Source organism: Solanum pennellii, chromosome 3 (genome assembly GCF_001406875.1).
Source record: "Solanum pennellii chromosome 3, SPENNV200".
Classification (NCBI taxonomy): Eukaryota; Viridiplantae; Streptophyta; class Magnoliopsida; order Solanales; family Solanaceae; genus Solanum; species Solanum pennellii.
Genome location: NC_028639.1, coordinates 31,934,366 through 31,947,745, shown reverse-complemented (window position 1 = coordinate 31,947,745; position 13,380 = coordinate 31,934,366). Strand labels below are relative to the sequence as shown.

At 36.5% G+C, this 13,380-nt stretch overlaps 1 protein-coding gene across 1 annotated transcript; it reads left to right on the top strand.

Moving 5' to 3' along the window:
• Positions 1-1,974: 1,974 nt before the first annotated feature.
• On the top strand, positions 1,975-2,646 carry LOC107013322. Its single transcript, XM_015213261.1, has one exon. The coding sequence runs from the start codon at positions 1,975-1,977 to the stop codon at positions 2,644-2,646; it is 672 nt and encodes a 223-aa protein (XP_015068747.1).
• Positions 2,647-13,380: the final 10,734 nt, after the last annotated feature.

Here is a 13,380-nt window from a genome sequence, read left to right as displayed (position 1 = left end):
CATGAATAATAAGTATCCTCTTCCTTGAATTGAAGATTTGTTTGACCAAGTCCACGGGTAATTTAATTTTTGAAGATTGATTGAAGGTCAGGTTATCACCAACTTAGGGTGAGAGGGGTTGACATTCCTAAAACGGCATTCCGTACAAGATATGGTCACTATGAATTCCTAGTTATGTCTTTTGGTCAAACGAGTTCCCCGGCGGCGTTCATGGATCATATGAATAAGGTTTTTAGGTAATATATTGATTTGTTTGTAATCGTCTTTATTGACGACATTTTGATCTATTCAAGGAGTGAGGATGATCATATGAAGCATTTGAGGTTAGTATTAAAAGTCCTCAAGGACATCCAACTTTATGCTAAATTTAGTAAGTGAAAATTCTGGCTCAGGTCGGTTGCTTTCTTAGGTCACATTGTGTCAAGTGTGGTATCAAAGTTGATCCAAATAAAATGGATGCGGTGAAAATTTTTCCTAGACCCCTAAGTCCCACCGCTATTCGTGGGCTTGGCCGGGTATTATAGGAGATTTGTGGAGGGCTTTTCATCCATCGGTTTTCTATTAACGACCTTGACCTAAAAGAAGGACAAGTTTTAGTGTTCGAAGGCTTGTGGAAAGATCTTTAAAAAGTTAAAGGATAAAGTCACCTCCGCTCCGGTGTTGACCTTATCGGCGGGTACTGATGGGGTTGAACTGTATTGTGATGCTTCAAGATTAGGGTTAAGGGTGTTTTCTAATGCAAAATGGTAAGGTAATCGCCTATGATTCAAGGAAACTCAAGATTAACTAAAAGAATCACCTGATCCATGATTTTGAACTAGTGGTGGTTTTAGTATTGAAAATATGGAGACGCCACTCTATGGGTGTATGTAGATGTGTTTACTACCCACAACAGTCTTCAATATGTGTTTTCCCAAAATATTTGAATCTCAGACAAAGAAGGTGGTTAGAGCTTCTAAAAGATTATGACACGAGCGTCTTTTACCACCCTGGGAAAGCTAATATAGTCGAGGATGCCCTAAGTGGATTATCAATTGGTAGTGTGGCTTATGTAGAAGATGATAAGAAGAAATATGTTTGTGAAGTAACATAGGTTGGCCCGATTAGCTGTACAACTAGTGTATTCTACCAAGGGTGGATTTATGGTTCATCATAGCTTTGAATCGTCCTTTGTTGTGGATGTGAAATCTAAGAAATACCTATATCCTATTTTGACGGAGTTGAAGGATTCGGTTCTCAATAAGTCCGTTGAGGCTTTTTCCCAAGGAGGAGATGGGGTGCTTGGGTACCAAGGGAGATAGTATGTTCCATACGTTGATGGTTTAAGGGAGAAAATTCTAGAAGAGGCTCGTGGTTCGCGATATTCTACCCATCCGTAAGCCACCATATGTACCGTGACCTATGTGAAGTCTATTAGTGGAATGCCTTGAAAAAGGATATAGTGGATTTTGTAGCCACATACCCAAATTGTCAACAAGTCAAAGTCTAACACCGAAAACCCGAATGTTTGTCCCAATATATTGAAGTTACTACTTTGAAATGGGAGGATGTTAATATGGACTTTGTGGTGGGGTTATCTCATACTCGAAGGTGACATGATTCTATTTGAGTTATTATTGATAGGATGACCAAATAAACAAACTATATTTCGGTTAAGACTTCTTTTTCGGCGGAAGACTATGTCTAGTGGTTCATAAATGAAATAATGAGGTTGCATGGGGTCCCTTATCTATCATATCGGACAGGGGTACTCAATTTACTTCACACTTTTGGAGGGCTTTCTAAAAGGGCCACAATACAAATATTAAATTTACTAGCACTTATCATCCTCAAACGGATGGTCAATCAGAAAGGATTATTCAAACCTAGGATGACATGTTGAGAGTGTGTGTGATCAATTTCGAATGTAGTTTGGATGACCATCTCCCTTTGATTGAATTTGCCTACAACAATAGTTACGACTCTAGTATTGCCATGGCTCTATTTGAAGCACTTTATCGGAGAAGGTGTAGATATCCAGTAGGGTGGTTTGAGGTAGGTGAATTTTCTCTAACTTGTCCAAAACTAGATTATGATGCCATTGAAAAAGTTTGGCTTACTAGAGATAGATCGAAGATGACCCATAGTCAAGAAAAGTCTTATGCTAGGAGAAGGGAGCTAGATTTTGAAGGTGATTGGGTCTACTTACAAATCTCACTTATGAAGCGTATGATCAGGTTTGGTAGAAAAGGGAAGCTTATAATCCCATATATGGACCCGTATCAAGTCTTGAAACGTGTTTGTAAGGTGTCATATGAGTTAGAATTACCAAATGAGTTGGCTCAAGATCACCCGGTGTTTCATGTCTCCATGATTAAGAAGTGCATTGGAAATCCGGTCTCAATCCTTCCTTTACAAGGTTTAGGAGTAGATGAGAATATTTCTTATGAAGAGGTCCCGTTTGAGATCTTGGACCGGCAAGTGAAGAGATTAAGAAACAAGGAGGTAGCCTCCGTTAAGTTCCATTGGAGGAACCACTTTGTTGAGGTAGCTACATTGGAGGCCAAGGCCAATATAATGTCCCGTTACCCTAATATTTTTCCTTCTACTCCTGATATGATGTCCCGTTACCCTAATCGTTTTCCTTCTACTCCTACTCAAACTTGAGGTAAGAAATTTTCCTTCAGTCCTTATGTATTGTGGGAGTCATAAGTGTTGTTTGATTTTTCAATGGTTTCCTTAAATTGTGCATGTTTTTATGAGAATTCATGTTAAGTATATTTAGAGTTTTCATGATTTCTATGTTTCCTCATGTTTATTGCATTTTTGAATAATGATTGCATTTTAGTTCCATGAGTTGAAATGATGAACATGCTTAGTTATGTTTAAATGAAATGACATGTTGGCTTAATATGGTTGTGTTGACCTTGTTTGTGTCGGAGAATGTAATTCCTTCGATTCTTATATGAATTGATGAGATTCATGTGTATTGAGTTAGTATAAGTATTTCCTACTTTCTTGTATTGCTTTGACCATGTTGTGATGTGGAGATGAAGTTTCTTCCTCTAGAATATTGCATATGGTGAATAGTGCATTTGTGAGTTTTACTCATTGTTGATGTGCCATGCATATTGGGCTTCTAGTTTAGATATTCTAACCTAGTATGGTTCCTAAGTTGTCATTCGGGGATGAATGTACCGGGGGGGGGGGGGGGGAAAATGTAACACCCCAAAAATCCAATGACCTAAGCTAGAGCCTAACATGAAATCTCGTGTCCTAAAAAGGGTAAACATCAAGGTAAGGGTCCTAAATTTACCTCCCTAGTTTAACAGTAGTGTCTAAGACCCTAAATGACAAGGCATGGACTTCATAAGTACCCGCAAGGGCCTTGGTGAGAGCCAAGGGGCTGCCTAAAAAGCTGTCAGAAACCAGCTTGAATTCACGATAATCAAAATAGGTCAAGGGCGCATCAGAACGGTCGATAGTTGCTTAGTCTCATCCGAGAGACTCATCATATGAGTCGTAGGTTGACTCACGCCCTGTAGATAGGAGTCGTGAGTCAACACTTAGCCTCACCAAAACTCCCCCTAAACTCCTTAGTCTCCGTACCAAACGACGCCTAGACAGTATGGTCCGTAGAGCATATCACTCCCCATAGATGGGGGCTCGTGGATGGGTCCTGGACCAAGGACAAGGAAAAACATCAAATACAATCTATATATGAAAAGTACGGTCTGTGGATCAGTCCACGCTCTATATGTGGGGACTCATGGATGAGGCCTGTATGGTGTCAAGGGAATCGGCCAAGGCTCCAACATTTTAATAAAATTCTAATTAACTAGGCATGGGTTGGGACAGTCATTATACTTTAATATCTACACATATAAGTAGTTTTAAGTCATTAAACTTAAACTAACTCCTCACATCTCACAAACCCAAAAGAAGAAAACCAACTCCCATCTCACAAAGTTCTCTCTCTAAGACTCCATTGAAGAACCAAGTCAAGGTCAAGCTAGGGCTTCAAGGAATAACCTTTCTTCCACAATTTCGTGAGGATCTCAACCTAAGGTATGAATGCTCCTAATTTTTTGATATATATATACATAACCCAAGAAGTCCATTCGAAGTGTGTTTTCAAGACTTCCAAAAAATCTAGGGTTTTACTCCAAACATGGGTCTTCTTAAAAAATTATTTCTATTGTTAAATTATTATTTAATATTAGTAATTATGACAGTTAATGGTTAGGTTGTGGTAGTATCAATAGTTTTTGATGAAAATCTCTCTAGGACCCATGGTTTCATTTTATTCTTAAATTGTGAACTAAGATGTGACTTGATTGGCCATGAAAGTTTGTAATTGAATATGTTTAGGTTTAATTGATGGTTGAATCATGAAATCTATATATCTATTTTGGTAATTCAATAATGTTAGAGTTGATATTTGTTCATGGCCTTGACGGGAAATTGGTTAGGTTTTGTATATATTGATATTGTTTCTACATGACTATGTGAATTACTTGGGTAATAATGATTTTATATCTTGTGTGGTGGTATTGATGTAAGATCCTTATTCCCTATACCCTATGCCCTTGATTATGAAAGAAGTATTAACGAATGTTTATATTGAACTTGTTGGGTTGATTGAAAGGACATTCTCATTATCACAATCCAACTACATAGTGAAAGGTTTACTCACGTATTAGTGTTCCCAAAGTGAATGGAGAATTTTCACTTAAGGAACCAATGAGCTATTATGATATATTAACATGAGTGTCTAATACACTCTCTTGTGACTAATGAACCTAATTAAAGGCTAATTGGGACTTATAAAGGGAATAATGTTTAGCATCGGGAGGACATGAAAGTGAGATGGGGGATTTTACGTTTAGCAAGTCCAGCTTCCCAATGTAGGATATCTCATAAGATGGAAACCTTCTACATTTAGCAAGTACGTGTTTCTAGTAGCAATATCCTTGTCCCATAACTATGTTCCCACATAGATCTCATCTAGTGGATCCACCTAAACAACTAGAATGTACGTTCTACCTCAGGCAAGTACAACACTTCTTTTTGGTGTGGGGGTAGAACACGGAATTCCATATATCTCACAAGGTCTATTTCGATTAAAGAAATCCATAAATGATAATGAATGAACTATGGTAAGGACATGGACTTTAACTAGGAATTCTTAAGAGGGGTATTACTTAGTGTGAGTGAGGGTATGGAAATTCACTTGTACATCATACAGGTATACTCTAAAAAGGGGTTTTGGTAAGGTTCTCTTATAATATGATGAATTATGAATTATGCATGAAAGGTATGTATAGATGCTATGAATATGAATGTATTCACTTTTATGTATATTGTTTGTAATCTAAATGTGGTACGTAGAATTTGGTGAGGTTATGGGATTTTTCCTTTGCATTGTACTAGTATTGCCTTGGGTTTCTCATATGTTGAATTGGCTTATGTTCCTATGAATGTGCAAAATGGTTTATAACTTCACTAAATGCAAAATTTCAATTAAATTTCCCTTTTATGCATGTTTTAAAGTTTTTGTGCATGGTGTCCATACTTAGTATATTTTAATTGTGCTAACCTATATTTTCTACTTTACTATGAGTGTAGGTTCGGATCATTGAGACTACTACCACTTTGTTCAAGGTGAAGCTTGGGTTGACTATTCCCCCAGCTTGTTCAGTCCTCAAGTTCGAGGAAGTTTCTATTTGATTCTAGTTTCTAGTTTCCTTCTATATTCTAGATTACGTTGTATTTCACTATTCATGGAGACTTTATTGATGTAAATTTTTATGTCCCTATTTGTACCCATATGTTTAGATGGCGATTGAGACTATCTCTAGTTCCTATTTCCTTATGAAGAATGTTGACTTCTATTGTAAAAGTTTTTAACATTTCCTCAATTTTCTATGTCTTTATGCGATGATGAAAGCTAGCATTCATATGCGACCTATTCGGGGTCAATTATGTCATGTCACGCCTAAGGAGTACTTTGGGTCATGACATTGACTCTTCTCAACTCATGAATAACTCAACTCATAATAAAGCAATGAAACACATGCAATATATGATAAGATTTACAGAACAATAAAAGCAACTTAGTTCTTTCGACAAAATGCAATTAAATACTCAAATTTACTCATATAATAAATTAATATAGTTTATGTTGTAGATTGTCTAACCGGCAACCACCACTATGAGCCTAAGCGGTGATACATCGTCTTGCCCACACTGCCAGAACTATCATATACTTTGTTGTCATATAGAACACTTAACTTAGTGGATCTCCTAGATTATGCTAAAATCATCTTAAAGAATAATCTAAAAAGTATGATCCTTTACTACCCATGATGGATACATGGTTTATGGACACTTGAGTGCATATGAACTCGCATCCCCATATTGGTGCTCAATATTATTCCCAAAAATATACTTAGCTCATATGTTTTTAAAATAAACTTCTTTCTCTGGTTTGAGACAACTACTCAAAACTTAGCTTTAAAGCTCTCTTGGAAACGATGTTTCCTTTTATTGCTCAAATGTGAAAAACATTTAAAAACTCTTTTGGAATAATTAGTTCCCTTATAGCTTTTTGAGAAATGAACTCAAATCCTTACTCTTTTCTTAACTTGAAACTTAAGTATTAGAACAAAGTTAAAGTGTTTGTGAAAGGCTTTTGAAAACACCTGAATGAACTTCTCTTGACTTGCTTCTTAACCTCTAAACTTGAATCATAACTTTTCTTAAATTGTATTATGGATTCAAGGATCGTGATCTGTCATAGGAAATATCTCATGACGTTTAGAAGTGTTTTCGGATAGCTAAACATGAGAAAGAATCAAAATTTCACTATCTGAAGATAGGTCTGTGACACAGTGGTGTCTTTAAATTTTTGGTTCAAAAATAACTGTTGAGGCAGAACGGTCTGTGACTGCTCCGCGACCCAAAAAGGTTTTCCCCAAATATGGGGGGAGGTTCGCGATGCGAATGCATTGACCAGATTTTCCCAACTAAATTTTTTCTTCATTTTCCTGATCTGATTCATCCAAACTCGTTTATTTTCCGAAATTCTTTTAGATACAGATACCCAAAGGATGTACCTAAGAACCTAACTCAAACCCACTCAATAAAATGATGTAATGATCTGAGAGACGTCTCCATTTCAGCCAAACTCAAGAACAATATCAATTTCAAGAACACATATCAAGAACATCAAATTTCAAACTCTTTTAGGACAAATTCATGCTGAAATAACATGTTTGGCGCATGGGTGATAAAACTAATGCTATGAAAGACTCACATATCCTATAGGATTGATTCCTTGGTGAAATCCACAGCCAAAATCGACCGTTCTTAGTGAATCTTGATTTTCCTCTTCACCTTTCTCTTCTTTTCTCTTTTTTCCAAGACATAGCGTGAATTTCCAATTTTCTAACCAGTCTAAAATCTGACTTTACCCCTATTAAACTCCTACAAACAAATTGAAAGAGTTAGGTAAGGAAAATACTAAATTATCCTTCCAAAAATCCGGATTAGACTTTTCTTATTTTAACATCCAAACTTCAAAAGGAAAATATCTCACTCACACGAACCCGGAATCACGCAAACTTGGCGGCGTTGTAAAGACCAAGGGCTTTCCAACCATATCTAGAAGTACATCTAACTGATCATGAGCTAGGAGTTATGGATGTTTGAAGTTGACTAAAAACTCAATTTTTCCTAATATAACAAATATTCAGATTTTCATTATTCCAAAAATGACTTTCCAGTTCTTAGCTTCTTCCTAGCTATTTCAAATTTTGAGATGTTACATCTCTAGACTAGTAGAGAATTCTAGAACATGGACCAAAGTATAGTTATTAGAGGGACTTGTAAAATAAATATTATTTACACTTAGGCCCTAAGAAAATAGTATAAATAGAAGGGTCTCTCATTTGTAAATCATCAACCAACTCATAAAGCTTTCTTCTAAGTATATAAAGCCTTCTTCCAAACTTCTCAAATCTTTCTAAGTCTTTCTTTGCATCTCTTAGCGATCTTAGTCTTAAAGGCTTTTTGAGATTACTAGATCTTGAAAGAGTAGTTAATAAGTTTTCAAGCGCCGCAAAGAGATTTAGCAAAATCTCTATGTTCGTGGCAATGTGATATCAAAGCAAAGTTTGCACTAAGGTAATGTCCAACGAGGGAGACGTAAATGCAGCTAGCACCACCAAAGTCCATCCAGAGAGAGGAAAGAAGAATTGCAAGGGAAAGAAACACCAAAAGATTAATGAGGAAAAGTCGCTCGACCCCACACCAAGCGAGACACTAATATCTCATCAAGCTTTGACCACAGAAGCAAGTGACTATGAACTTGTCAAGGAGTCCATTGACGTAACCGACCAAGAGGATGGTTCTCAAGGGTTGAAGTGGCGAGGAAGGCCTTGGAGATATTAGTTCGGCGTTTGAACGTGGCCGATGGAAAATTAAAGACTCTGTAGGACTTCACCCTTGAGGAGACCAACAACCTACACAAGGAGTTGGAGGGACGCTAGCGAGCCGAGTTCGAGATGAAAGGGGCTATCACTTCATTGAAGTGTCAGCTCATGGAGACGTTAATCACGATTGCAACCATGAAGGCTGAGATGAAAGAATTAAAAGAGGGCGCGGAAGTTGGAGGATTGTTGTTGTTCGATCGAGATAGGGAGGCCGAGGTCGAGGCTCCCAATCCACCTATGTTTAAAGGAGTCCATGATGTGCAAGAGGTGGTAGAATTTCTTATGGAAGATGGAGAATTACTTCAAGTGTAATCAAGGGAAGAGCGATGAAAACAAGATCAAAACCGTTGTGTTGTATCTTTCGGAGATTTTCATGCTATGGTGAAGGCATAAAGAGTTGGAAATAGGGAAGAGGATTTCCACCATTAACACATGGGAACAGTTCCGAGTGGATTTTAAGAAAGCTTTCTTCCTGAACAACATCATCTATGAGGCGAAGCCCAAGTTAAGGGAATTGAAGCAAACAAGTAGTATACGCGCTTACGTGAAGGAGTTTACCACCCTCGCGCTTCAAATTTCCAACCTCATGGATAAAAATATGTTGTTCAACGTCATGGAGGGGCTAAAATATGGGCCAGGATAGAGTTGGAACGCCAACAGGTTAGGACTATCAATGAAGCCATCACGCAGGCCGAAGCTTTTACAGACTTCCGATATGAGAAGCCCAATAGAGATGGAGGAGAAAAGAGGAGAGGTAGTCATGAACATGGTGGTGGATATCATGGAAAAGTCAAGGAGCAGTGTCCACATCCCAAGAAGAATGATACATACAATTCTGATAGCAAGAAGTTTGGGGACGTCAAAGCGATGTCGAGTGGAAGACATAGCCTACAAAGAAAAATGGTTGCTACATATGAACTGGGCCGCATGGCTAAGCACAGTTCCCTAAATTGAACATCCTTGGTGCTATCCTGTAGGAGTGGAAGAAGAAGGATGCATAAGGGTAAGGACAAAGTGTAGAGATGATGCAACTGGGCTTGATAGGACTATGCAGAGCTATCAGCAAGAAACCAGGGAAATGAAAGAATGGCGCGTAAAATGTCGTATCACAATAAATGGAAGACCCACTCATGCTACAGTCGACATAGGGGGAGAGGCCAATATCATGACCAAGACGACAACGACAAGGTTGGGGCTGATTTATAGTACAAGTAACACCCAACGCATGACAGTCAATGCACCATCGACTCTCGTGTGTGGAGTTTCACATGGAGTAAGCATCACACTAGGTGAGTGGCGAGGTAAGACCAACTTCATGGTCGCTCCCTTAGACCTCTTTGATATCATTCTAGGGAAGGAGTTCTTCAAAGAGTGTCACGGTGTGATCGACCCTTACCTCCAACAAGCAAAAGTCCGCCTAACATCCATGGAGATGGTAAGAGGCCCTAAGAATAAAGAGTCGGTGTTTATAGACACCATTAAAAGTTTGGAATAAGAAAATGGTGCCAAGGCTCCTTCTCACCGCAATTAGAGAAGGGCCATAAGGAAAACAAGGTTGTGATGCCAAAGAAGCCGCCAAGGCGCGTCCCTCCTAGAAAGGAAGTATATCATAAAACTGAGTTAAAAGAGATCAGTAAACAATTGGAGGATTCGCGTGAGGGCATTGATCGAGTCAATGGACTATTGGTCGCGCACACGAGAAGACAAGACTCATTTGGTGATGTAGTTACAATGAGACACGGTCGTCGCATCAATAGGTGGGGGAGAGTGTCATGGCCCGCTACTTCACAGTTCAAATTTTGTACTAGAATGAGGGTGAGTTAGGTTATTAGAACACTCTAGAATTCCCTAGACGCTTTCAAGAAGGCTAAAAATTCCTTTGACCTTTCCTTAGAATTCTCTAGAATAACTTAGAAGATATAGTGGAAAATTTTAGAATTCTCTAGAAGTGTAGAGAATACTATAACATGGAAAATTTTTTAGTTATTATAGGGACCTATAAAGTAAATATTGTTTACATTAGGCCCTTAGAAAGTATTACAATTAGAAAGGACTCTCATTTGTAAATCATAAACCATGTTGTAAAGCTTTCTTCAAGTAATATAAAGCCTTCTTCAAAACTTCTCAAATATTTCTAAATCTTTATTTGCATTCTCTTATAGATATTATCTTAAATACATTGTTGAGCTTACAATATTTTTAAAAATTAGTAAGTAAGTAGTCAAGCGCTGCAAAATTGAAAAATATTATCTGTAAATCATGCGGTAATATTAGTGGAATATATGTTCGTTTTTCAAAAGGATCAGTTCTAATACAATGTACATCAACCAAAAGGTAAATGCTTTGGTAAATCATAGGAAAAACTGAAATAATTTCTGACGGGGAAACTGAAATAATTTCTAAAAAAAATTAAGAGATTAGTTTATTAAATTTACTTTCTTTAAATGTCAAAGCTATCAAACCAAAATTCAACTGAAATTTATCAAAAATTCAATACTAAGAAACAAACACTAAGAAGAATCTTTATTGCACTTATCATCTGAAACCATGAATTACCGACATCATTCTCAACATAGCCGCAAAAGTTACGACAATACTAATATAAACCATAGCTACAAACTTATAAATTAAAATTCAATGCTTTACCAAAACAACAATAGAAGTGACAATTATAGAATATAAAGAAAGAAAAAAGGAACATCTCTTGAAATTATGCGTCACGTGCATAAATAACAAATAAGCTTATAATGTCCAATTAAATACGTAGAGATAATCACATGAATAATGACTAATTTTCTTGAAGTATTTTGACATAGAAAGAGACAATGTTTTTTCAATGAATTTAGGCATTTGAACTTTGGGGGAAAAAGTTACATGTCTTCTGCTTGGAATCTCTTACAATTCTTGGCAACCTTCATCAACTTCATCGTCATTTTGGTGACCTAGTTTATCACTTTCTTCCACTACAATATTTAAAATCTTCTATGACGAAAAATTTTCGAAGATATGAGGAAACCGTTGGAGGATATAAAAAGATATTATGTAACAATGATTAGGAACTAAATACCTAAAAAGTAGAGAAATTGGAACTTCAATCTAACAACTTCATTACTACGATTGAGAGAAGAACAACAAAGTTAAAATTTAAATGGAGAGCTCAAAGTTGGCCAAAAAAAACCTTGTTAAATAAACTATCAATATCACGGGAACTATATATTTTAATAGCAAAGACACGTCGGGACTTAAAAGAAATTACACGCCAGGTTATAATTAATTGCATTATCAAGCTAGTACAATACTTTTTTTAATAAAATGGGCCCACCAATATGGGTTGTGGTGCACTAGTGGGAGTGTTTCACTCCTAATTAGAGGTATCAGGTTTGCGCCCTGGGTATGGAAAAATCCCTGTTTGGAGCGCCACCATCGAATGGGCCCTGCAGAATGCAATCCGAATTTAATCAAACCTTCAATGTGGGCTCCGGACACCAGATGGAACACCAAAAATCAAGTGGGCCCTAACATAGTGCAACTTGAATTACATTTGGAACAACTTTTTGGACCTGTGTTCGTCCTTCCCAACTCCCTCATCTAAACAATGGTTAATAATCAATTAATAATGTACTAACAACACTGTGAGTTGTACTATAAAAATCTGGACGAGTGTGATCGGTCATTGAACATCTTTTTTGATTGTGAAAGCACCCTTATTGTACTTATTTCTCATCAAACACGTGTAAATGTTCGCTAATGTTTCCCCTTAATTTGCATAGCAATGTTTTCTTTCATTGATTTTCAGGTTTATAAATATTTTACATAATTTCTCTCTCTAAAATTATACATCTTTTATTTTTAATGGTTCTCAAATTTCACCATTCTTTATCTAATATTAAGAAATTTATCATTCAAACTGTGAGTTATTTATGTTTCTGAGGTTTTAAGGCAATCTTTCTTTAGTTATTGCACTTTCAATGTCTATAATTTCCATTTGTTCTTCTGGGTAGTTTTCTATTGGGTTTTCAATATGCATGTACAATTTTTCTTATATGTGTATTCAATATTCATGTTTAAATTAAGATACTAAGGTGCAATCTTATGAGATGTCTTACAAATTAGCTGTTCATTCTTTAAATTGTAGATTTCTTAGTTAATTTGATTTAAAAATTGATGTTCTACAGTATGTTTGAATGAACTAAAACACTTTTTTCATTTCTTTTCCCCACAAATTTTCTAAAGCATATTCTCCTGGTAATTATGAAGATTCCATGTCAGTAATGAATTTTTTTGGCTTCGATGCGTTAATAGGGTCGGAAGTATATGCTTGAACCTGAATATCTTTATAGTTATTATATATTCCTTTTACCATTTCAGTAGTGCAAAATACGTATTCGTTAGAGTTTGAACTTTTAAGATATTAATAGTGTTTTCACTGTTATTGAATATCCACGACCACTTTCTCAAACTTTTTTTTTGTGTTATACTTTTATTTAATTTAGCAATTCCTCATTTACATATTTTATATTTACGTGATTTTTGTAGTGTGGGGTGATTATTATCATAATAATAACAAATCTAAAGGGACGTGCAGTCATGGATCATTGTAAAATGGAGAAAAACAAGGCAATGTGACACTCAAAACCATTCTCTTATTCTTTGTTGTAGGATATGATATGCTTAAAATCCTTCGGACATCTATCACTGCAACTTTAGAAAAAGAGAAACGTTGTATATTTCATGTATTTTAAAAAACAGAGACAAGGAGAGCGGGAGAAGGAGATATGAGCCAGGAAAAATGAAATTACTTTATTCTCAGTGTTCCATAATGATATGCGCTTGAGGATCACGCCTCGGTGGACATCTCTTTTCTATATTTATTCATATTTGCTCTACATTGGACATCACTTCATGT

Coding starts and splice junctions, on each gene's coding strand:
- LOC107013322 (XM_015213261.1), top strand. CDS start 1,975: ATGGCTCTATTTGAAGCACTTTATCGGAGAAGGTGTAGATATCCAGTA.